The sequence below is a fragment of the Mustela putorius genome, unplaced genomic scaffold (genome assembly GCF_011764305.1).
Source record: "Mustela putorius furo isolate JIRA1106 unplaced genomic scaffold, ASM1176430v1.1 tig00003987_pilon_pilon_pilon, whole genome shotgun sequence".
Lineage (NCBI taxonomy): Eukaryota > Metazoa > Chordata > Mammalia > Carnivora > Mustelidae > Mustela > Mustela putorius.
The window spans coordinates 8059030-8086342 of record NW_025422126.1 but is presented as its reverse complement, the minus strand read 5'-3'; the positions used below and the strand labels follow the sequence as shown (position 1 = coordinate 8086342).

Here is a 27313-nt window from a genome sequence, read left to right as displayed (position 1 = left end):
ACTTTATTGAACTCTTATTATTGTAGTAAAATATGCATAACATAAAATTTATCATCTTAACCATTTTTAAGTATACAGTTCCATGGCATTAAGTGCATTCACATTGTTGGGCATCTGTCACCACCGTCCATCTCCGGAGTCATCTTCCCCATCTGAAACTCTGACCGTTAAATACTGACTCCTCATTTATCCCTGCACCCCCAGCCCCTGGCATCCACTATTCTGCTTTCCATCTCCGTGAGTTTGCCTGACTCTTGGGATGTTCTGTCCAAGAAATCATAGAATATTTGTTCATAGAATATTTAACTGGCTTATTTCACTGAGCATAATGATAGGCTGAATAATATTCCGCTGTATGTGTTTATCACATTTGTTTATTCATCTGTCTGTGGACAGTTGGCTTCTACCTTTTGGCTGTTGTGAATATTGCTGGTAGGAACATGGGTATACAAATAGCTGTTTGAGTCACTGCTCTCATTTCTTTTGGGTATATACCTAGAAGTGGAATTGCTGGATCATATGGTAGCTTGCAGATCTGCCATACCACTTTTTACAGCTGCTGGGCCATTTTACATTCCCCCTATCTGTGTTACCTTGCAGTCCACCAAACGCTACACATGCATTTTCAGTCATCATAGCATCTCCTTGAGGAAACTGCTGTTATTACGGTTTCAGTTTTATAGATGAGGTAATTGGTAAGTTTATAAATTTGCCCTGTGTCCTATATGTAATAAATGGTCAGAGTCTGGATTTGAACCCTGGTCTTGTATCCCCTGTACTCTTCAACTACAGTAATCTAGGGCTGTACTTCTCAAACTTCAATATGCATGCTGTTTATCTGGTGATCTTTTTACAGTGCAGGCACTGAGTACATTGGTCTTGTGTGAAGTTGATAATTTGCCATTTTAGTTACCAAGGACCTAGGTGATGCTCAGGCTGCTGGTCAGAGAATCACACTTTGTTTAGCAAGGTTACAGAGGCAGTTTCCTTCTAACCTTTTATTTATTTAAATAGAGCAGAGTCTTTCAGACAGCTGTTCCTGAAAATATTCCTCAGTGAATACTGATATTTTAACACTAAACACAGTTAACAGAGATGCTGTGGGGGAGGACATCTGTTTAAAAAGTAGCACAGGAAGAGGAGCAAGACATTTAACCTTCTTTGATTTTCTCCTTTCTCTTTTAAGTAGTGTCTCCTCTTCTGTTTCTCTTACTCCAATAGCAAAATGTTGTTTACTCATTTAGGAAGTACTTAATGTACACCTGCTATGTGTTAAGCGCCGTTTTAGATATGAGACTTCAATAAGTAAAGACAAATCCTTGCTTTTGTGAAGCTTACATTAAAGTGGATAAAATAGCTGACACATACCATTGACCTTGTGCCAAGTACTGCTCAGTGCTTTACATGTGTTAAATCATATAATCTTCACAACCACTCTGTTAGGTATGATAGGTAGGTAGTATTTCAGGTTTTTTGTGGGTTTTTTTGCGTTTTGTTTTTGTTTTTTCCAAGTGAGCAAAGGGAGTCAAAGGAGAGATTTGAGTGACTTTCCCAGGGTCACACAGCCTGTTAGTGGCGTGTTCACACCTGGGTAGTCTTTGGTCTTTCTCTGGGGTTTGTGTACTTTAGATGCTACAGAAACACATAATTTGTGGGAGTCGACATTTTTATTCAGCCCCTAAAGCCCCCTCTCTTACTCCGTCCTCTTGATGTAGTTATTGTGTTCTTTTCCAAGCAAGACCAAAGAAATGGGATTCTGACTTGTCATTTTTATTACTTTCAGATGTAAATAAACATTGCCTTTGGGCAGGGAGGGGAAGGAAAGCAGGGATATTTGGAAATCAGACATCAGGAAGGAAAAAAATAAACAGGAACTGCGGAAAGAATAAAACAGCTACTCTTCATTCTTGCAGCTAAAATAGATTTTTCTTTGTTTGTTGAATTGTTATGCTTTGTATCCAACGTTAGTAAATTTTTTTTAAGTGCCAAGAAGAAATGAATTGCTTATAAAAATAAGCAAAGAAAAGATCCAAAGATGGCATCATCTGTCTTAAAACATTCACTAACTGAGTAATTAAATCATTTTTTATTTCAAAGGTAATTGAAATTGTCTTTGGAAAAGTCTGAATTTCTTAAACTGGCATTCAGAATCTCACAGTCTGGCCTCGAATGATATTTCTAGTGTTATCTCCTGCTAGTTTTTTACATCATCACTGGTTCCGGGTTAACTAAATGCATTTTCTCCTTGTGTCTTAGGCATTCCTTCTGTGTCCTTATCATGCTTTTATCTCTCTGGGATACTTTTCTTGCACTCTGGAAATTCTAGTCATTCAGGGCCATCTGGAATCTCAGAATTTTGATCTTTTTCTAAGTTCTGCCAGCATTTAATTAAATACTATTTTTTTTTTCCTACTTATATTAGGGTCAGTCATACCACCAAGCTTGAAGCTCTCAAATACTTGCTGACTTGTTCTTCTCAAACTGTGATAGATGATAGATTTCAAAGCAAGTGTTAGGTATAATGTAAGCCCTTCTCTATCTGTTTAAGACCCAGGATATCTTGTTTGGTGGTATACTACCAGAAGTTACTATTCTTCTAGGACACCATAAAGTTTAATGTATATTTTCACTCCATGTTAGATACTGTATTCTAATTTGGAAGGTACCAGAACACTAAAAAAGAAGTATGAGGAAAAACAAAGTTGAGGGAAATCCTAACCTTTGGTTTCTTTCTGCTAATTGGAAAAAGACTTTCCTTTTGTTAGCTTTTGTATCATACACTTCTGCCTATATGCAGAATGGGTAAAGACTACCACTTGAGAATGTTTAATAGAGAATTGAAATTGTAGATAGGAGCTTACAAACCTGATTTGGCCTAAAAACTTTTTTTTGTTTGTTTTTGGTTTTTTTGTTTATACAGTGCTGCTTTTTGTTTTGTTTTTAATTAAGGTGAAAGTCAGCATTTTAAAGTATACCATTCAGTGTTTATTTGTTTGTTTTTGTATATTCACAATGTTTGCAACCATCACCACCATCTAATTATAGATTTCTATCACCCCATGAAGAAACCCTGTAATAATTAAGCAGTCACTTGCCACTTTTTACCTACCCCTATGACTGAATAATATTTCCTTATATAGATACACCACATTTTGTTAATTCATTCATGAGTTGATGGACATTTGAGTTGTTTTCACTTTTTGGCTATTATGAGTAATGCCACCGTGAACATTCATGTACAGATGTTTCCACATGTGTGTGATTATTTTTTGTTTTGTTTTGTTTTTTAAAATTTGAACTTGCTGTGGACATTTAAAACTGGAAATTAGGGGGCGCCTGGGTGGCTCAGTGGGTTAAAGCCTCTGCCTTCGGCTAGGGTCATGATCCCAGGATCTTGATATTGAGCCCCGCATCAGCCTCTCTGCTCAGTGGGGAGCCTGCTTCCTCTTCTCTCTCCCTACTTGTGGTCTCTGTCTGTCAAATAAATAAATAAATAAATCCTTAAAATAAAATAAAATTAGAAATTAGAAGAGCTGATAACAATGGAGGTTTGTTTTTGCCTATCAGCAGTGAGCTGTACCTGGGTGATGTTTGACTCTCCTTAGAATTTGCATTCTCCAGTTTACCTTAGTCCTCTCTGTGTCCCCTGAAATTGGGCTTAGTCTCAGTTGCTTAGCCTAGTACTTACATTTTGTTTTTCTTATGATATAGTTAAAGTAAAAAAATTACTATATTCATATATCTGTCACATGTTGAAAAAACAAGAGAAAGAAAAATGGGAATGTGACTTGTTGGCAGCAGTGAAGAATATTCCTGTGGTTACAAAAGTTTAAGTAAGCTACTGATGATTCTCTTATGGCCATTACTAATGTGATTTCTAATATAAAGTCTAAATTCAACATGGCAAAATAATACAACTTAATCTATTATCTTAGTCTGCCTGTCTGCCATAACAAGATACCGAGCTAGGTGACTTTAACAACGGAGATTTATTTTCCCCCAGTTTTGAAGGCTAGAAGCCCCAGATGGAGTGCCAGGAGACTCAAGTTCTGGTGAAGGCTTTCTTCCTGGCTTACAAATGGCTTCCTTCTCTCTGCCTCATGTGGCCTCTATTTGTGTGTGTAGTGAGAGAGTGATCTGGTATTTTTCCTTTTCTAAAAGGGCACTAGCCCTATTGATTGTGGCTCTACCTTTTTTATATCATTTAACAATAATTATCTCACTAAGACCCCATCTCCAAATACAGTCACATTGGGGATGGGGGCTTTAACATGAGTTTAAGGGGGGAATAATTCAGTCCATACATATAGTGTTATGAAACAGTACTGTAGTAATATGATGGGTAAGGGAAAAGATACCTAATGGAGAAATTAGGAGGGACAAGGGGAGAACTGCAGTTTTAAGATTTGCTTCTTAATGCTATGATTTGTTTCTGAATGCTTAGCTGAACTGAAGACTCCTCATGGGCACTGCAGATCATCAAGCCTCATAGTACAGAAAAATCTTGTATTGTATGGTTCATTATATGTATTTATGTATATAGATATATATATGTATCAATATATATAGATATGTACATATCTATATAGAGATATATATACATATATCTATATATATCGATACGTATATGTATCTATATACATCGATATATATAGATATATGTAGATATCTGTATATCTTTTCTTTTAATTCCATTGTACTTGGACATACAGTGTTATATTAGTTTCAAGTATACAATATAGTGATTAAACAATTCCATATATTCCTCACTGGTTGATGAGCAGTTACAGATTTTTAAGAAAAAAATATTACATGTGAATCAAAACTACTTTTTTCAACGTTGAGTTTGGGTTCAGCAAAAAATGTGTCCCAACTAGACTGAGCATTTATATACGTAAGTGCAAATGCAAATACACTTGTTCATAGTGAATAGATTACTATGAACAGAAGGACAAGAATTTAAGTCATTTGTTATATTCTGTATTGTAGCTGATGAAAGCACAGATAATAATAGTACCCATAGTGATTTATTTGTAGCATTTATTAATCATTTTAAATGACAAGAGCTAATTTGGATATGGTTCCTTAATGAGCCCCAACTTTAGGAGATGGCTTTTTTGTGTATTGAGGGGAAATTTTAAAATACAAATGTAGGGGCACTGCACTGGCTCAGTTGGTGGAGCATGTGACTTTTGATCTCAGGGTTGTAGATTTGAGCCCCATGTTGGGGGTAGCAATTACTTAAAAATAAAATCTTTTTAAAAATCATCTAAATAGGTCATACTCAGAAAAAGTTACCTAGGGGCGCCTGGGTGGCTCAGTGGGTTAAGCCACTGCCTTCGGCTCAGGTCATGATCTCAGGGCCCTGGGATCGAGGCCCGCATCGGGCTCTCTGCTCAGCAGGGAGCCTGCTTCCCTCTCTCTCTCTGCCTGCCTCTCCATCTACTTGTGATTTCTCTCTGTCAAATAAATAAATAAAATCTTTAAAAAAAAAAAAAAAAAAAGAAAAAGTTACCTAGACGTGTTCCTCCTTTGACTATTGTGATCATATCAAACCAAAGCTTAAATTTGAGATGATGACATTTTATAGAGACTTTTTTTTTTTAGGATTGTATTTATTTATTTGACAGAGCACAAGCAAGGGGAGCAGCAGAGGGTGAGGGAGAAGCAGGCTCTCCACTGAGCAGGGAGCCTGATGCAGGACTTGATCCCAGGATCTGGGGATCATGGCCTGAGCTGAAGGCAGATGCTTAACTGAGCCACCCAGGCGCCACAGAACATGAGGCATTTAAAGACAAAGCAGTTCCCACACCTATGCAATGTGAATGCTATATACTTGCTCCTGAAGTTGTCAGCTGGGAGAAGATAGCTCCTAGATGCCCATATGAATTGCTATATAGACTGTGGCAAAGCCTATACCAGGTTTTAAGCCCCTACTCCTGTTGGCAAGCTGTCTTACATCCATCTTGGTGGACCATGCAGTGTGATCCTGTAGAGGTCTTGTGAATCTGAATGCTTAGCTGAACTAAAGAAGACTCCTTATGGTCACTGCAGAGCATCAAGCCTCATAGTATAGAAAAATACTGTATTGTATGGTTCATTCATTATGCAAAAAATTGACCTATGAGTCAATCTCTAAGCACAATTAACCTGTTCAAAAGGTTAATTACCATGACTGTGAGGTTTCATTTTTAACTTTTTTACACACAGAAAACATCCATATAATGATACAATGAAGTTTTGTTCTTTTAACTTTAAAAAAATGCTGTCTGGGACTCCTGTGGTCCATAGATGGCTTAGCCATGATGTGGTAGAAGGAAGCCTTGGTGGGGGGTGGGAGGGCAGGGGTATATTTTTAATATAATTTAGGTAAAAAAAAAAAATCTAGCCTTATCAACTAATATTTTCTCAAAGACTCAAGTTGGCAATAAAATTGAACACTTTGGATATTATAATTTTATTAGTTGATTCACTCATTTTTATGAACTTGATTCAGTAGGAAATATAGTAGATATAGAATAACCTGTCCCACTTTCCTACTGTAGTTGGTATCCAGAAATGGATATGATAGCCTGAATCGTGAAATAGATTCTCTGACTTCAAATTTAAGAAGGAAAATTAATATTGTTCAGTTTGCCTTCTAAAGTAATATAAACTAAGTTTACTAGTGCAATACTGAAAACTAAATAATGATGGCATTCAATTACAAAAATTATGTAAAAATCCTGAAAGTAGATTTCATGTATACAAAATTCTATCAGTGTTTGCTAATACTTCATGCTCACCAGCAGCTGTTTATTGGCATTTAATATATAGTAGTAAACTCCCTATTAAATGACTGAAGGCCAGATTTTGTGTTGCGTATAACAGTGCTAACTGCATACTGGATCCAACACTGTCGTAATGACCAGTCCCTGGTCCCGGAAACAGTGATCCAGTTTCTGATTCCAAATCAAAGGAATAATGAATTAAGAAATAAAATAATAAAATAAATTAAGAAATAAAATAATAAAACCTTAGTAGCTTTTTAAGATTCAAAACACAGTCACCAGCATTACACATAATTTTATATTATGTTCAATAAAAACAATTTAATTTTATTTCTAGCTTTATATTTTTCTTACCCTCATTTATGTTTTCTTGCCTGGCTCCTGTGGCCATTAGAGTTTGTAGCCCCTTCCATAGAAAGGGTGGGTACTAATTGTTACAGCTATAAAGAAATGTTTTGATATGGTATGGGTGTTTAAGTTAGAGACTTATGGGTGGATTTTATTTTTTATTTATTTATTTTTAAATATTTTATTTATTTGAGAAAGAAAGAGAATGAGAGAGTGAGAACAATGAGTCAGAGAGAGAAGCAGACTCTCCTGAGCAGGGATCCCAATGCTGGGACTCGATCCTGGGACACTGGGATCAAGATCTGAGCCAAAGGCAGTCACTTAACCAACTGAGCCACCCAGGTGTCCTATGGATGGGTTTTAAAATGTCCTTGTCCTTGTACTTTTTAAAGACAGAGATCACAAGTAGGCAGGCAAAGAGAGAGGGAGAAGCAGGCTCCCCACTGAGCAGAGAGCCTGATGCAGGGCTCTATTTCAGAACCTCGAGATCACAATCCAAGCTGAAGGCAGAAGCTCAACCCTCTGAGCCACCCAAGTGCCCCCCAAATCATCCACTTTTATATTAACCATGTTAAATAGTGTTTCACTACAGAAAAGTATAGAGAGAGCAGATAAATAGAAGTGTTATTATCACCTTGTTATGATATCTTAGTTTCCTTTATAAAAACAAAAGAAAATATATTATTTTTTATCATCACCATCATTCCTTCTTTACTTTAGGCCTCCTTAAATTGTCAGGTGAAGGACAAAATACATTGAAGCTTGCATTTCTTTTATTTTTATGCCAGGAACAATAGAACACAGACCATGTTACTTTTCTTTCTTTTTCTTTTTCTTTTCTTTTCTTTCTTTCTTTCTTTTTCTTTTTTTTTTTTTTAAGATTTTATTTATTATTTGAGAGGGACACACAGCGAGAGAGGGAACGCAAGCAGGGGGAGTGGGAGAGAGAGAAGCAGGCGTCCCACTGAGCCGGGAGCCTGACGTAGGCCTCGATCCCGGGACCCTGGGATCATGACCTGAGCTAAAGGCAGACACCTAATGACTGAGCCACCGAGGTGCCCCCAGACTATGTTGCTTCTTATATGAATCATTTGTGCTTACTGGAGAGGGAAGGAGGAAGGGAAGATGGGAAGGAAGGAGAAAAGCGAAAGAAATCTTATGATTAGATTAACTGTTGCTGTTCTCTGATTAAGTTTGTTGTGACTTGAATTAGAAGGAAAAATTGAAGTTATCATTCACAATTTTTGAAAAATGGCAGTGGCATTGTTTTTGAGTCTCTACAAATTTCTTCATTAAAGGAACATATTAATAGCAAAAATTAAAAACTCTAGACAGTATTGGAAACTAAGGTCTTAAAGGGGCTCTGGGGTGCTTGGGAATTCTCAGACTTCTCCAGCCAGACCTCCCTTCCAGAATAAACTCCACACTGAGCTTTGTCCAAACTGCTAGGAACAGAATCCAAATTAAGTAGGACAGGGGCAGTATAAGCATGCAAAAAAGAAGCTCCAAATAGAAGTATGAGAAAGGAATAGGGTTCATTCATCTCATTAAGTAAATCACTTTAAATTTGAATATCTCACAAAAAATAACAAGTCGGGAACTCTAGAGCTATGAAATTAGAAAAATTATCTATTTGACAGAAAAATAAGCAACTAAAAAGGATCAAAGTAAATCCCACAGGATTATAAGAATAAACACTTATCCTAAAGACATTCCCACAGAACGTGAAAACTATAATTCATAGGTTGTAGAACTCAGAAGAGTCAAGATTTTTCCCAGATCCAGGAGAAACATCAGAGTGAGCAAACTCAAGGATCAGTGCCTTTGCCAAATGGGAAATGGAAAGCTGTGTATTTTTTTTTTTAATCAAAAAGAAATGAAAAAAGAGATAAAGATTTGACAGAAAGAGATAAGGATTTGAAGATGGGAAAGAAAATCCAACAAGTCTTCACAAAAAAGAAAACAAAACCAAAGCAAGGGAGCAGACAAAAATACTGAAGTCTGCTTAACAAAACCTCCTGAAACAAAGTTGTTAGACTGTATTTTGAAAAGGTACTATGTACCTTGGAAAATCAACCCAGAAAACGAACATCAAAACATATTTATTGGGATTTGAAGAAGAAAGCCTTTAGTTATCTAGGCAAAAAGACCATGTGACTTACAGCAGAAAGAAAATCGGACTGCTAGCACTCTATTTGAAAGCAATGCTTTATGATACAATAAAATGCCATAATGTATGTAAGGCAACAGAAATGTAACCCAGGGATTGATTATATGTCCAGCCAAACTGGCTTTCAAATAAAAATAAACTTACCAATATCTGTGGTCTGTTTTAGAAATCTTCAAGTGAATGAGCTTCAGATAGCTAGAATAACTATCATAATATCAGTGGTCGATGCTGTCAAAATACATACAAACATATTCTTTTTTTTTGTTACTAATTCATATATATGTTTCCTACTTCTGTTTATGAGAGGAATCTTAAGAATGACGATACCCTGGTAGTAATGTGCACTCTTAGTCTCTAGATTTTTATTCCAAAATATCATTCTCCAATAAAAAAAGCCAGCGCTCCTTAGATTGATTCTGGAGATGGGCAGGAGAATCTGTATTCTGGAGAATACAAGATGAGCCTGAGACATCATAGAATGCCAGAGTCTAAGGACATGCTCAAAAAAAATTGGGGCATGTCAGTAGTGTACAGGTGCCAATAAGAAGTAGCTCTCAGTAGTGAAAGCAGAAACTGTTTTAGCTACAAATTTATATAATGATAGAATTAAACCATAGATTTAAACAAATGCCCATGAGTTCTACTTATATAAGTACATAATTGTGTAAATAAGTAAATAGAGGTGAAGGGGCAGCCTTCTTTGCAGACAGATATGGATTAGGAATGAAGGAAATACAGAATCACCATGAGGGAAACTCTACAGTAATAATTGTTGCAGACAAGGTGCAGTTTATGGAGAAACAGAATATTAATATAATTTCAGTGTGGCTCCCGAAGACACCTACTTTTTACAAGGAGAAAAATGGTAAAAACCAGAGCCAACAATGCCTTACTAAATGATTAGGCATTGACATATCCTATATTCTCTGATGTAATGCACAGCATCTCTTTTTGTGGGATTTTTGTCAAAAATATATAATCTCAATCTAATATTGAAAAAACATTTAAAAGCCAAAATTAAGAGGTATCCTAATAACTGTGTCAGAGCAGAAGAAACAAGGAAAGATTGAGGAACGGTCACAGATTGGAGGAAACAAGAACAAACACAAGAACAAAATGAGACCTGGATCCTTAAATGGAAAGGACGTTGGAGGAAAATTTTATTAATAGTATGTTACTGTTGTTAATTTTCTGATTTTATAATTATACTATAGGTGTCTAAGTTGTTAACTTTAGGAAAAACGGTGTGAAGGTATACCTGAACTATTTTTGTAACATATCCGTATGTCTAAATTTATTTCAAAATAAGATTTTTTTATTTAAGATTTTATTTATTTATTTGACAGAGATCACAAGTAGGTGGAGAGGCAGGCAGAGAGAGAGGAGGAAGCATGCTGAGCAGAGAGCCCAATGTGGGGCTCGATCTCAGGACCCTGGGATCATGACCTAAGCCAAAGGCAAAGGCTTAACCCACTGAGCCACCCAGGTGCCCCTCAAAATAAGATTTTAAAAAGAATGTTGGGTGAGCATTGAGTTTGTGGTTACATGTAGCTGCATCTAAGTGGCCGATAATGAGATAATGTGTACTCAGTTGTTAATGGATATGTGTTTTGACAGTGGAGCTATAGTAGGACAGATGGAGAAAGAATGGGAAGAGTACACACAGATAACTCTTAACTTTTTATTAAATCAATTTGATGATGGTGTCAATACAGTTTTTCTTAGAATGTTTTGTATCTAGCATGAGAAAGAAAAAGTAATAATATTTTAATTATATCACCCATGTTGTCCTTTAAAACCAAGATTCTCAGAGTAGGGGGTAGATTATAAAATGTAAGATAAAAGAGATTAAGAAAACACTGAAATAGCATTATGAATTTATGAGGTTTTTTTTTTTTAAAAATATATACGTGTATTTACTAGTTCTATCTACTAAAAAAACTTAGAAACAGTGTCCAACCCAACAGTAGTGATCAGCCTTAACACCTAGATTGTATTTGTGAAAAAGTTTCCCACCAATTCAGGGGCATAATGGGAATGAGCCAAGAAACATTTTGTCATTCCCGGTAGTATGCATGTTATCAAGTCATGTCAAAAAGACTCAAGGGCCAGGACAACTAGGTGGCTCAGTCGGTTAATCATCCAAACTAAGACATTGATCTCAGTCAGGTCTTGATTTCAGGGTCATGAGTTTAAGCCCCACACTAGGCTCTACAGAAGGCATGGAGCCTACTTAAAAAAAAAAAAAAAAGACTCAAGAGCCAATTTAGAGATCCTAATGAATATGCCTTAAATCCATGATTTCATTATGATACTAAAAGAAAAATTGGTTACCTTTGGAGATTTCCAGTGATGATCAAATTATTGTTTTGAACATTGTTAAATAAATGAAAAGAGGCAAACTACTTATCCTTCCTTTCCTATATGAACTGTATCACTGTATAATAAAGTAGTGAATTCATAAAGTTTATGGAACTTATTCCAGCAAGTCACTGATGAAGGAATGATAGAATGGGAATATCACCGTTCTGCAGTTCCTGATAAATGTTTTAGATAGAGAGCGTCAGTATCTGTTAACATTACAAAAAGAGGGAAATAAATCAGACATTAATGCCTTTTGATAAAGAACACACCATCACTGAAATAGTTTTGCTGCAAAAAATTGAACTGGAATCTGATGAAGGCTATAGATCAAAGTGACTATTCAAGGGACAAAAAGGGCAGAGGAGCATCGGAGTGCAGTCAGCATCATCCAGAAATTATAGAACAAATGATTCAGTGACTTGAACAAATAATTTCAAGAAAAGTAAAGGATGGAGGGGACAACAGAAAATTAAAGGGACAGAAAAAGGAAAATAGAGGCGCCTGGGTGGCTCAGTGGGTTAAAGCCTCTGCCTTCGGCTCGGGTCATGATCCCAGCATCCTGGGATCGAGCCCCACATCGGGTTCTCTGTTCAGCAGGGAGCCTGCTTCCTCCTCTCTCTCTGCCTGCCTCTCTGCTTACTTGTGGTCTCTGTCTGTCAAGTAAATAAATAAAATCTTTAAAAAAAAAAAAAAAGAAAGAAAAAGGAAAATAATACACAGGTAAAACTAAAATAAGGACTTGCTTAACATAAAAGTCAGGTTAATTGTTTTTCTTGGTAGGGAGAGTGAATTCTTGGGAAGAGGCATGTGTAGGGCTTGCAAAATAGCTGGCAAGGTCCTAGTTCCTATTTGCCTTCTAACAATTTATTAATCTGTTATTTGTTTACTGTGTATGCCTTCCAGATCGCCACAGAAATATTTCTGGGTTTCTAATTGACATGACAGATTGGTGCTTGAGACAGGCAGAATATGACAATCCTCAAGGAGTTCACAGCTTCCTTAAAATTGATGCCTTGCTAGAGACAAAAAGCAACCTTAGCTTAACAATAGCCAGATCTCCAGGATCCTTTAAGTCTTCCTTAATGGAAGAAAATCATTTTGGAAACTCCCTTTATTCCTCCTCTTCCATCTTAAAAGTGTATAATCAGTCACTCCTCACAACCCTAGTGCAGCTTTTCCTGCCCACAGGTCCTGTCCCCTTGCTTTAATAAAAGCAACTTTTTGGACTGAAAAAAAAAAAAGATCTGTTACTTGTTTTGTGTGACTTTATTTTGTCATACTTAATTATAAATAAAGCCTCTGTTAGATATCTACCGTGTAGTTTTTAAATAAATTATAAAAGAATTGGCATCAAGGGTACCTGGGTGGCTCAGTTAGTTAAGCGGCAGCCTTCTGCTCAGGTCATGGTCTCAGGCTTCTGGAATCAAGCCTTTTGCTGTGCTCCCTGCTCAGTGGGGAGCCTGCTTCTCCCTCTACCTGCTACTCCCCCTGCTTGTGTGTTCCTGCGTGCGCTCGCACTCTCTCTCTGTCAAATAAATAAATAAATAAAACTGGCACCAATTCATATCCCTTTAGCATGTAGTAAATTGGTTGTACCAATGTGTTAGTGTAGGTAGCTCCTATTACTTGTACATTAGGCACATGATACTGATAAAATCAACTGAAAAGTGCAGTATTTTGGGCCCCTTTTGGAAACTGTAAAATCTGTCAACATCTTTACAATGGCAAGTTTTTTTTGCCAAGCAAAATATTTCAGTTGTAAAAATATATTCTTCTCATAAGTATGGTTGATACTTTACCTATAATATTTCATTCATTCATTGCAATCAACAAATATTTATTGAGTACATGCTGTATATCATATATTATTCTTGGTAGTTGGAATAAGCCTATAAACAAAATCAATTGAATTCTAGCCTTACAAAGTATGGGGAGGTAGACAGTAAACAAAATCAGTAAATATGCAGTGTATTAGATGATCATAAGGAGCTATGGAGGTAAAATAATTGGGGGATGAGGGAGGGTGTAATTTTAGATTGGGGGTTAGAAAAGGACTCACTGAAAATGTGACACTTGAGTAAAAACTAAAGGATTGGCTAGAGCAAGTCCCTGAGGGGGAAGCATTGCCTACTTAACATGTTAGGACAAAAGATTGGCAGAGTAAGGACTGCAGGCTAAAGGGCCTGCTATTCTTTCTTTTTTGTTTAAAGATTTTATTTACTCATTTGAGAGAGAGTGCTTGTGAGCACACAAGTAGGGGGGAGTGGTGCAAGGGAAGGGAGAGCATGAAGCCCACATGGGGCTTGATCCCAGGACCCTGGGATTATGACCTAAGCCACCCAGGTTCCACCTGGTCTGCTATTCTTTTGTTAGAATGTATCGTTTCTTTTAGTGTCTTATTGTCCATAGTTGCTGTCTTACTACAAAGGTAGAGTTGAGTAGTTGTATATAGACTAAAATATTTACTATCTGACCCTTTACAGAATAAATTTACTGGCTCCTGTATTATAGGAAGGTGAGTAATACAGCTGAAGCTGAATGAGTGAGGGGTATTATAATACAGGAAGAAAAGAGCTCAGGGAGGTCAGGCTGTGGGAGGTGGGGGAGAGTGGTGTGGGGGTTGTATAGGGCCTTGTGGTTTATTGAGAATGGTTTTTTTAAATCTGAATAAAATGAGATGACGTTGAAAAGCTTTTATCATGAATTCTCTTAAAATAATCCCCAAACAATTCTTGTTTCTCTCCTTGGTCTTCTTTCAACTACTTGGCATAGGACAGCTACTGAGGTTCCATTAAAACAAGTGAGATGATAACATTGTTAAAACCTTACTGGGGGGCTGGATTGCTCAGTCATTGGAGCGGCTGTTTTTGGCTTAGGTCATAGTCTCTGGGTCCTGGGACTGAGCTCTAAATTGGGCTCTTTGCTCAACAGGGAATCTGCTTCTCCCTCTCCCTCTTCCTCTGTGCTCTCTCTCTCTCTCACAAATAAAAAAATAAAAATCTTTTAAACAAACAAACAAACAAAACCCTTCCTGAGTAGACTAGAGGAGATAAAATCTAAAACATAGGTAGAAGGATTGGGCTTAGCTTAAAATAAATCTCTAGGGTGCCTGGGTGGCTCAGTGGGTTAAGCCGCTGCCTTCGGCTCAGGTCATGGTCTCAGCGTCCTGGGATCGAGTCCCACATCGGGCTCGCTGCTCAGCAGGGAGCCTGCTTCCTCCTCTCTCTCTGCCTGCCTCTCTGCCTACTTGTGATCTCTCTCTATCAAATAAATAAATAAAATCTTTTAAATAAATAAATAAATCTCTATTTTAACAGGAGTAGGTTTACAGGTCAGGTGATGGGAAGGAGCTTCTGCCTCATGGCTTCTATTTTCTCTGTGAAATGGAGGATGGAATCATCTGAAAAATGTGGACATAGAGAGATTGCTGGTGTGAGGATAGTGAAGAACATCGAGATAGTTAATGCTCGAGAAATGTAGGAAAGTTACTGGCAGTGTCAGTGTCTTCAGAGATAGCTGGTGACCATGACTTTATTGTAATACCTACCAATCTTACTCCTTCCTGTATCCCCAGTAGCTGATACAGATCTCTGCTCATTATAGGTGTGTTGTACCTGTTTACTGCCAATTAATTTTGAATGTATGTTAAAAAGGCTAATGTAAACTTACTTACCTAAATTATGAATGCTGAATCTGAATGGTTGCTTTCGTGGTGCATTGCTCTGCTATCATTTAATGTTCCTTAAGCCCTAATTGACTGTCTTGCAAAATGGTCAACATATTTTACTCTGGTTGATAAACAGAATGAGAGTTGGTTCCAGAGACATTTAGCAGTACCATTGTAGAAACAGTAGTGTATACATACTTAATTTTAATGACAAGTCATCATGAATGAGAATAGCGTGACCAGTTATCTGTCCTCTCTTGTCTTGGATTGTCTGTTTTAGCATGGCATGTCCTATGTCCTAGAAAAACCTCTCAGTCTTGGGCAAACCAGGGTTTCTTACAGTTGGGTTGCTTATAATTTATCTCACTGTAGAGAAAATACATGTTTGCTCTAGAAAACTGGGGGAAATGCAAAGCAAAAAATAAAAATTATTCATTGTTTTGTGACCAAGAGGGAAAAACCACTGTTAATATTGTGATTTCTTTCTTTCCAGTGTTTATTTTAGGGATGGTTGTTTATTTATTTGATTAGAATTGAGATTATGTGATAAATGCAATTATATATATAATAAGTACAAAAAGTACTTACTTCACTATGAGGATTTTCCCATCTTCAAAAATATCTTTTTAAAAAAATTTCTTAAAGAAGAAAGTTCTACATATAATTTAAGCACCTGATAAATATTGATTATTGAGTATAAAGACTTAACAAATATTGGTTATTGAGTAGTTGTACCAGTTTGTACTAACACTGTCCGTGAATGAACATGTTCCTTTCAGCATACTCTTAGAAGTTTTGAATGTTCTCACTAAAGGAAAACTTTGCTCTTTGGTTTGATTAAAAATTGTAGTGTTTTTTGAAAAAAAAAATTGTAGTGTTTTTTGAGTTCCAATTTCTTTGATTGATAGTAGAGTTTGTACATTTTGTAATCTTTGAATTATCTGTTCCTGTCATAACCCATTTTTGTTTAGGGCCTTTCATGATTTTTTTTATTTATTTGACAGAGATCACTAGTAGACAGAGAGAGGGGTTAAGAAAGAGGAGGAGGCAGGCTCCCTGCTGAGCAGAGAGCCCGATGTGGGGCTCGATCCCAGGACCCTGGGATCATGATCTGAGCTGAAGACAAAGGCTTTAACCCACTGAGCCACCAAGGTGCCCCAAGGGCCTTTCTTTTTTTTTTTCTTAGTTTTTAAATGGTCTCTTGCATAAGTGTATTTATTAATCATCAAGTGCAGTATACCTAAACAGCTATTAAATGTGTCATGTCTTTGCCAAAATCTCTGTAAGTTGGTCATATAAATTTAGAAGAATAGTAAATCAAATAGTTATATAGTATGCATAATGTATAAGACAACTCTGTATGAGTAAAAGCTACATCTTAAATTGTGTTGATGTAATTTATCAACACAAGGCTAGAATTTATTGCCATTTCAATTTATTCAGTATAACCAGGGGATGTTTGAGTGTCTTACCGCAGGTAATCACAACTCTTCACAGTGGCATAGTTCGTTAAGAGTAATAAGAGAGATTTGTAAATAAGTAACTGTAATTTCAGGGGCACCTGGGTGGCTCTGTTCGTTAAGAATCTGCCTTTCTCTCAGGTCATGATCCCAGAGTCCTGGGATGGAGCCCCTCATCATGCTCCCTGCTCAGCGGAGAGCCTGCCTCTCCCCCGCCACTACCCCTGCTCATGCTCTCTCTCTCTCGCTCTTTCAAATAAATAAAATCTTTCTCTTTTAAGATTTTATTTATTTATTTGACACAGAGAGAGATCACAAGTAAGCAAAGAAGCAGGCAGGGAGAAAGGGGGAAGCAGGCACCCCATTGAGAAGAGAGCCTGATGCAGGGCTCTTACTTGCCCCCCAAGTAAATAAATTTTTTTTTAAAGGTTTTATTTATTTATTTGACAGACAGAGATCACAAGTAGGCAGAGAGGCAGGCAGAGAGAGAGAGGAGGAAGCAGGCTCCCTGCCGAGCAGAGAGCCCGATGCGGGACTCGATCCCAGGACCCTGAGATCATGACCCGAGCCGAAGGCAGAGGCTCAACCCACTGAGCCACCCAGGCGCCCATAAATTTTTTTTTTAAATTGGAATTTGGGGGCGCCTGGGTGGCTCAGTGGGTTAAGCCGCTGCCTTCAGCTCAGGTCATGATCTCAGGGTTCTGGGATCGAGTCCCGTATCGGGCTCTCTGCTCAGCGGGGAGCCTGCTTCCCTCTCTCTCTCTGCCTGCCTCTCCATCTACTTGTGATTTCTCTCTGTCAAATAAATACATAAAATCTTTAAGATGCAAACTATTTAAAAAAAATTGGAATTTGGGGTAATAGTGCTATTATAAAACCCTATAGAAAACAGGATGCAAATACAGGACAGGGAGTGGTTAATTCTTAGGAGGGGAAAAACTCAGATAAAACTACATAAAATAAAATTTAAAAACTACATAAAATCAAGTGATGTTTAACTGGGCTTGACAGATGTTAAGATTTTCCCAATAATGTAATAATAATAATGATTATGACATTATTATGACCAATAATGATTATCATTGAATGTATCTTTCTGTAATCATTAACAATCATAGGGGATAGTTACTGATATTTTAATTGTTTTACAAATTGGGAAAGAGAGGAATTGCAAGGTAAAGAAGAATAGAAATGGCTTTCTAAGCAATGATGGCATCTTTGGGAAACACTGTACTTTCTTTTTCTTTTCTTTTTTTTTTTTTTAAATTATTAACATATAATGTATTATTTGCCCCAGGGGTACAGGTCTGTGAATTGGCAGGCTTACACCCTTCACAGCACTCACCATAGCACTCCCCAATGTCCATAACCCAACCACTCTCTGCACACCCCCCTGCCCTCTGCAACCCTCAGTTTGTTTTGTGAGATTAAGAGTCTCTTATGGAGGGACGCCTGGGTGGCTCAGTGGGTTTAGCCGCTGACTTCGGCTCAGGTCATGATCTCATGGTCCTGGGATCGAAGCCTGCATTGGGCTCTCTGCTCAGCAGGGAGCCTGCTTCCCTTCCCCTCTCTCTGCCTGCCTCTCTGCCTACTTGTGATCTCTGTCGGATAAATAAATAAAATCTTAAAAAAAAAAAAGTCTCTTATGGGACACTGCATTTTCTAATGTGGCTAAAGTTTATGGTAAGAAGGGGACAAATAATTAATAATAATAATAGCTCCCAAATATTGGACAGAGTGCTTCATTGGCTTCATTTAAAAAAAAAAAACCTCACAGCAATTGCTTTTGGTTCTTTTCCCCTCCCTTTGAGATTATTTATTTATTTGACGGGAGAAAGTGAGGGGAGAGTACACATTGTGGGAAGGACAGAGAGAGGAGGAGCAAATCCTCAAGCAAATTCCATCAAGCACAGACCCCAACTTGGGGCTCAATCCCATGACTCTGGGATCATCACCTGACCTGAGACCAAGAGTCAGATGCTTAAGACTGAGCCACCCAGGCAGCCTTCATGGCAGTTTCTTTTCTTTTCTTTTTTTATTTTTATTTATTTTTATTTTATTTATTTTTTATTTGGGAGTGAGAGAGAGAGAATATGAGAAGAGAGAGGTCAGTGGGAGAAGCAGACTCCCTGTCAAGCAGGGAGCCCGATGTGGGACTTGATCCCAGGACTCCAGGATCATAACCTGAGCTGAAGGCGGTCGCTCAACCAACTGAGCCATCCAGGCACCCCATGGCAATAGGTATTTCTTGACAATAGGTATTTGTATTTCACTTTGAGAGAGTTTAGAGTCTAAAGAAATGTGGAAAGATAGTTTTTCCAAGGTCTCCTAACTAACCAGTGTGGAAGTGGCACCAGAGCATGAAAGTTTGTCTGACTCATATCTCTTCATTTTTAATGAAATGTTGAAATAAACAACATAGTATAAAATATAGAACACTTAGATATTGTTAAAATTTGCCTTTGATTAAAAGTGTTATAGAAACAGGTATTTCCCCCTCATTTTCCATTCCATTCTTTTCCTCTCGTTTTCCAGGCATGGCCACAGTCCTGTGAAACATTCTTATGTTTATGATTTTGCTACATGTGTATGTAGCCATATCAATATTGTAGCATCATTTTGTGTATTTTATAACTTCTGCGAATCTTATCATACTACCTGTCCTTTTGTGTCTTGCTATTTTCATTCATCATTCTATTTCTGAAATTTATCATATTGATCTATGTAATTTGTTTCTTTTCTGTTATTTGCTATATAGTGGTTATTCATTTTCCTGTTTGAAGGATATTTAGATTATTTCTAATTTTGCAGTTTTATAGCCGTGCTATAATAAATACTCATGTTTATTTTTTTCCGTTTAGTATATGTAAGTATATTGTCCATAAGCAGAATTACTCTGTTACAGAGTATATTTCTTTAGGCTTTAGAGTGGGTATTTCCAGCTTGCTCTTTAAGCTGTTTGTGTTAATTTATCATAGGTATATAAGATTTGAGCAAACTCTGAAACCACTATCCTATTTTAAAATTAAGTCTTGGTTTAGAAGAAGAAAATTACAAAGAAATCAAGCCTCCGCAGGAATTAGTTGCCCCTTTATCACCCAATGGATGACAAGCCCAATATATATTAAGTGGATATGGATAAATTTTGGTCAGTATGGAAAAGGAAAGGTAATAGAAAGCAAAAGGAAAGGAAAATGTGTCAGACATGCTTGCATTTGTTCAGACAAACCCACCACCCCAGTAAAGCAAATATCACAATAAATAAAATGAATCAAAGGAATTTTTCATTTCCGAGTGATTATAAAAGTTATATTTACATTATGCTGTAGTCTGTTAAGTGTGCAATAGCATTGTGTCTACAAAAACAGTGTACATACCTTAATTAAAAAATACTGCTAAGAAATGCTAACCATCATCTGAGCTTGCAGTGAGTCACAATCTTTGTGCTGGTGGAGAGTCTTACCTCGATGTTTGTGTGGATGCTGACTGATCGGGGTAGTGGTTGCTGAAGGCTGGGTGTCTATGGCAGTTTTTCAGTATAAGACAACAGTGAAGTTTGCCGTATCAGCGGACTCTTGCTTTCATCAGTGATTTCTCTCTCGCATGCAGTGCTCTTTGATAGCATTTTACTGTCAGTAGAATCTCTTTCACAAAATTGGAATCAACCGTCTTAAACCCTGCCACTGCTTTATCAACTAAGTTTATGTCATATTATAAAATCTTTGTGTCATTTCAATCATCTTCACAGCATCTTCACCAGGAGTAGAATCCTTCTCAAGAAACCACATTCTTTGCTCATCCATAAGAAGCCACTCCTCATCTGTTCAAGTTTTATCATGAGATTACAGCAGTTCAGTCCCATCTTCAGGCTCCACTTGTAATTCTAGTTCTCGTGCTGTTTCCGCCACATCTGTTGTTGTTGCCTCCCCTGAAGTCTTAAACCCCATGAGATCATCCCTGAGGGCTGGGATCAGCTTCTTCCACACTGCTGTTGTTGATATTTTGACTTTTTCCTGTGAGTCATAGATGTTCTTCATGGCATCTAGAATAGTAAATCCTCCTCAGAAGGTTTTCAGTTTTCTTTGGTTACATCCATCAGAGCAAACAGTGTCTATGGCAGCTATAGCCTTCTGAAATGTTTTTTTCTTAAATAATAAGACTTGAAACTGGAAATGACGCCTTGATCCATGGGCTACAGAATGGATGTTGTATAAACAAGCATGAAAACAACATCCGTCTAGTTGTCCATCTCCCATCAGAGCTCTGGGGTGACCAGGTACATTGTCACGAGTAGCAGTATTTTGAAAGGACTCTTTTCTTATGGGTAGTTGGTCTCAATAATGGGCTTAAAATATTCAGGAAGCCCTGGTGTAAACAGACCTTCTGTCTTCCAGGCTTTGTTGTTCCACTTACGGAACGTAGGCACAGTAGATTTAGCATAAATCTTAAGTGCCTTAGGATTCTCGGAATGGTAGATGAACATTGACTTCAGCTTCAAGTTATTAGTTATATTAACTCCTAATGAGAGTCAGCCTATCCTTTGAAGCTTTGAAACCTGTCATTGACTTCTTTCCAGTGTGGAAGTCCTGGATGGTGTTTTTTTTCCATTAGAAGGTCTGTTTGACCTGCATTGAAAATCTGTTGTTTGGCGTCGCCACCTTCATGAATTGTCTAGCTGTGTCTTCTGGATAACTTGCTCCAGCTTCTGCATCAGCACTTGTGGCTTTGCCTTGCACTGCTGTGTTATGCTCCACAGCTGCTTTCCTTAAACCCCAGAAACCAGCCTCTGTTAGCTCTAAGGTTTTCTTCTGCCCTTTACTCTCTCTCCCCTTTATGGGATGGAAGCAAGTTAGGGCCTTACTGTGGATTAGGCGTCGGATTAAGGGGATATTGTGGCTGGTTTCCATCTTCTATCCACACCATTAAAACTTTCTGCAATCAGCAATAAGGCTGTTCTCCTTTTTTTTTTTTTTTTTTTTTTTTGTTAACTCATGCACACTGGAGTGGCATTTTTAAAATTTCTTTCAAATACTTTTCTTTGGAATTCACAAATTGGCCAACTGTTTGGTGTAAGAGGCCTGACTGTCACCTGTTTGGGCTTCTGACATACCCTACTAAGCTTAATCATTTCTAAAACTTCTGATTTAATTTTAGAAATGTGTGACTTTTCCTTTTGCTGGAATACTTAATGGCTGTTGTAAGGTTATTAGCTGGCCTGATTTCGGTATTGTTGTGTCTCAGGGAACAGGAAGGCCCAAGGAGAAGGAGAGATTGGGAGATGATCAGTTGGTGGAGCAGTCAGAACATACACACTTATCACTTAAGTTGACTATCTTAAAAGGATGGGGTTCGTGGAGCCCCAAAGCAATTGTAATAGTAACAACATATGATCACTGATCACAGATCATGATAACAAATGAAAAAGCTTGAAATATTGTGAAAATTACCAAAATGTGACTGACGTGAAGTGAGCAAATGCTTTTAGAAAAATGGTGCCAATAGACTTGCTTGATGCAAGGTTGCCAAAAACTTTCAGTTTGAACAAATTGCAGTATCTGCAAAGCACTATAAAGTGAAGGCCAATAAAAAGAGGTATGTCTGTACTGGACAGATGCCTAGCAATGGCTTTTATAGTTAACTTTTATAGGACGTTCACTGTTTTATTCCATAGTGATTATTGTCGGGCAGGTTGAGAAAGCACATAGTAGGTGATTAGTAAATATTTGTTGCGTAAATGGATGAATCTGCTTTAAAAACCTACTGTAGAGGGGCGCCTGGGTGGCTCAGTGGGTTAGTCTGCTGCCTTCGGCTCGGGTCATGATCTCAGGGTCCTGGGATTGAGCTCCGCATCGGGCTCTCTGCTCAGCGGGGAGCCTGCTTCCTCCTCTCTCTCTGCCTGCCTCTCTGCCTGCTTGTGATCTCTCTCTGTCAAATAAATAAATAAAATCTTTAAAAAAAAAAAAAAACCTACTGTAGATAATACTTCTCTTTAATTGCCTTAAGTTTGCCAAGTTCAAAACTCCATTGTGAGTTTTGAAGAGAGTTTTTTACCTTAAGTTATGTTTCTTCAAATTTTACATCTCTTCAACTCATTTGCATGTCTTTTACAGTTTCTTTTTAAGGATGCTTATGTACCCGAATGATCTTTTTACCAGTTATGGTTGTGCTTGAAGGCTCATTTTCTGTCATGATTTTGTTTTCTTTGCGGTTTTAGCGACGTATGTAAGCTAGTGGAGCTAGAGAAGTAAATGTTCTCACATCTGAAGGGAATTGAGCCAAACACAAAAATCCCAAGGATTTAACATTTTGGGGTTAGGAGAAATATAGGCCAGTGACATATAATTTTTCAGTTCACTTACTCCAGCTGCTTTATTTGTAGTTGAAGAAATGAGGATCAAAGAGTTTGATACATATGCGGAATTCCCCACTAGGTGAATTAGGATTCATGAACCTAGGAGCCTTGAAACTAATGTTATTCCTCAATTTATTTTGCCATGTTGTTACCAAATTGGAATCAGTTGAAATCACTGAAGAGATCTTTCTCATTCATCATTGCCAAATGAAAAAAGTGTCGTCTTACCTCAGGTCAGAACCATAGTGAGGTCCTGAGTTGTTTTCTGAACCAAAACATATAGAAGAATTATTAAACTGTGTTTAGTAAACCCTTAGTATTAGGTTAAAGTTACTTTTTCTTAACCAAGATGTTCATTTAATTAGATTTCCTGATATGCTAACCAATCTCAATAATCAGGAATTTACTAAGGCTGCTTTTTCAGTGGGTAGCAAAAGGCACACAGATTAAATCATTACTGTCATGTCTTTAATTTCCTTTTTGGCATGTATATATGAAATCATTAACAATGTAAAGAAGGAAAAGCCATACTGACCTTTGTTTCAGGTTCTGAATGGTGCTTAGTGATCCTTGGACGGTGTATTCGCAACATGACTTAAGTAAAAGAAGTAGTGATTTATAATTTAAATACTCTGTTAAAGATTCTGCATTCTTACTTTCAAAAACATGTTCTCCCTTCGATTTGACTCCGTTTTGTACCTCCAAAATACATTGTAATTCTGGTTTATCAATTTGGCATAATGTGTGCAAAATTTTTTGTAAAAATTACTACTTTGGTAAAACAACATTTTTTTTAAAAGATTTTATTTATTTATTTGACAGAGAGAGATCACAAGCAGGCAGAGAGGCAGGCAGAGAGGGGGAAGAAAGAGGGGGAAGCAGGCTCCCTGCTGAGCAGAGAGCCCGATGCGGGACTCAATCCCAGGACCCTGGCATCATGACCTGAACCGAAGGCAGCAGCCTAACCCACTGAGCCACCCAGGCGCCCGGTAAAACAACCTTTAGAACTGAGCTTTTTCAGTTGTTAGAATAGGGTGAAATGATGGGAAATAGAGGTAAAATTAGTATTTAATGAATTCTGTGAAAACATTCTGCTCAGATTCTCTGAGTACTGGTTTACATTGTGCAATCTGTTTAATCCCTTTCAAAGAAATGCTCTTGGGACACTTGAGTGGCTCGATTGGTTAGACATGCAACTCTCGATCTCAATTCGGGTCTTGATCTCAGGATTGTGAGTTCAGGTCCCACATTGGGCTCCACGCTGGGCATGGAACCTACTTAAAATGAAACAAAAATGTTTTTTAAATGCAAAAGAAATTCACAAAGATGATGCTATTTACGAATATGTTTTTTGCACTATTAGGTACTCCACAAAAGTTGGAAATACGTAGCCAATTAAGGTAAAAAGAGGAACTGATGATAAAAATATATAGTTGGTAACATAATAACTTCTGAAATGTTCACTATTGACATTTGATAAAGTAAATTGTAATATAGCCACATTGAGGATTGCTATATAAGTCTGATTTCATAAAAGGCATTAAATATCATAAGAAAGTGATAGTGTTTCAGTGAAAAAAATGGGGTACCGTGATCCTGAAACTTCGTCAAAAATATACAAAACTAGAACAAAGTAACCTAAAAGAGTAATAGTGATTGCCTCTGGGCATTAGGATTATGGACCTTTTACTCTCTTTGTGGGCAGATGTCTCGTTTTCTGTATAGAATTGTGTTACTTTTATAATCTGTGTAAAGCATAAAACAAACATTTTTCCACTGCCATGCTCACGTTACCTCAATGAAATGAAGCGTTCAGTGACTTACAAGAAAGAACATTTGTCAGTTTTTAAAACAAATATGGTCTTTTGTAAATGTTTTATGTAGTATTTTTAGTTCACATTTTTGAGCCATCACTTGAGCTTGAATAAATTATTTGAACTGTATAAACATTTGCATTCCATTGAGAACACTGAAGCTAAAAGTATAAAGCAGAAACATGAATCTTTCTGAATAAGTGTTAATATTTAGAAGCTTTGCTTCAGGTTTGGTAATTTCCTTCACTGTCAGATTTGGGGTATTTTGTTTTTTGCTTTATGTTTCTTTTTTGGTCAGATGTCCATTAACAGGAGACTTCTTTTAAGAGGGAAATTTCAAATGGGAAAATCTATTACATTTACCCTTTTATATTTTATAATCTTGAATGATTTGATTTATGTAAATTTTTTTCTGATTTTTAGAGGAACAGAAGGAAAATGAAAAGATGAAAAGTGAAGAGCAGCCAGTAGATTCAGAAAACTGTTCTACACCCAGTGCTCTAGAAGAGGCTACTGTGAAAATAGAAAAAGAAGATGATAAGGAACTTGTCAAACTGCCGGTCATAGTCAAGCTAGAAAAACCTTTGCCAGAAAGTGAGGAAAAAAGGATTATCAAAGAAGAAAGTGATTCCTTCAAGGAAAATGTCAAACCCACCAAAGTCGAAGTAAAGGAATTTAGAGCAGATCCTAAAGATATCAAAGGTAGTATGGAGAAACTAGAGCCAGAGAGGCTAGAGTTTGGTGGCAGTGTTAGGTCTTCTCAGGAAATCACTGAGAAGTCTACTGAAGAAACTGAGAAACTTAAAAATGACCAGCAGGCTAAGATACCACTGAAAAAACGAGAAATTAAACTGAGTGATGATTTTGACAGTCCAATCAAAGGACCTTTGTGTAAATCAGTTACTCCAACAAAAGAGTTTTTGAAAGATGAAATAAAACAAGAGGAAGAGACTTGTAAAAGGATCTCTACAATCACTATTTTGGGTCATGAAGGGAAACAACTGGTAAATGGAGAACTTAGTGATGAAAAGGTAACTCAACATTTTAAGACAGAACAAATGGAGACAAGGTTTTATGATACAAAAGAAGATAGCTGTAGCCCCTCTAAAGACAGAAGTGTCATTGTTGAGGGAAATGGAGCAGAGTCCTTAAATTCTGTCCTAACGAATATGAAAACAGGTGATCTTGAGAAGGAGGTGGTCCCTGTAGAGAAAGATGCTGACAGATCAATATCAGTCTTAGAATCCCAAAACCAAAAAGGGCAGTTGGAGGAAACAGGTCCTGCGGAAATGGAAATCTCTCTTGAGACTCTTGAGATGGCCAAGGATCTCTCTTTGAAAACTGCTTTATCTGCTACTGAATCTTGTACCCTGAAAGTTGATGAGAAGTCTCCCCAAAGTAAAAAGGATAAGCACCCACAAGTTCTAGAATGTCTTGAAAAGTTAGAGAAGTCCAAAAAGACTTCTCTTGATAAGGACACACAACGATTGAGTCCAATACCAGAGGAGGTTCCAAAGCATACTCTAGATTCAGTAAAGCCAGTCTCTCCTGAGGCAGCTGAATCAGCTGAAACTTTGGCACCATCTAACATGACTGACCACTGTGAGAAGTTAGCCTCCAAAAAGGAAGTGGTGGAATGTCAGAGCACAAGTTCTGCTGAAGGTCAGCCCCTAGAAAAATCAGACCCAGAAATTCTAAAAAAAGATTCTGAATCCACCAGGGTAGAAACAGATCATCTGGGCAATGCCCAGACCTCGGGCACAGAGGATCCTTCTGAGACAAAGGGTTCTATGCAAAAAAGCAAATTTAAATATAAGCTGGTTCCTGAAGAAGAAACCGCTGCCTCAGAAAACACTGAGATAACCTCTGAAAGGCAGAAAGAGGGCATCAAATTAACAATTAGGATATCCAGTAGGAAGAAGAAGCCAGATTCCCCTCCCCAAGTTCTAGAACCAGAAACCAAGCAAGAGAAGACAGAAAAGGAAGAAGAGAAAACAAATGTGGGTCGTACTTTAAGGAGGTCTCCAAGAATATCTCGACCCACAGCAAAAGTGGCTGAGATCAGAGACCAGAAAGCTGATAAAAAAAGAGGGGAAGGAGAAAATGAAGTGGATGAAGAGTCAGCAGCTCTGCAGAAAGCAGACAAAAAAGAAAACTTGAAAAAAACGGACAAGGATACGAATTCTAAAGTAAGCAAGGTAAAATTTCTCCTATTCTGAGTTTTAATTTTTATTAGAAATAATTTGGCCTAAGTGTAGCTCTTTATTTTGGCCAAAAAGAAGTTATAAAGAGCACTTTAAAAAAAAGGTATCTTTATTCCTGTATCCGAGATGTCTTTCTCACTAGTTATCCCCAGATACTAAATTTC

General features: G+C 37.4%; 1 protein-coding gene across 2 annotated transcripts in view; it reads left to right on the top strand.

The window, feature by feature from the left end:
• The window catches only part of RSF1 (remodeling and spacing factor 1), a 163461-nt gene that overhangs the window by 100193 nt on the left and 35955 nt on the right, over positions 1 to 27313 (top strand). The window contains exon 6 of one of the 2 annotated variants that reach the window (XM_004781025.3): positions 25369 to 27134. In XM_004781025.3, the coding sequence (XP_004781082.1) occupies positions 25369 to 27134 (1766 nt within the window). Of the gene's footprint in view, positions 1 to 25368; positions 27144 to 27313 lie in introns of both variants that reach the window. The other variant, XM_004781024.3, reaches the window with a different exon arrangement.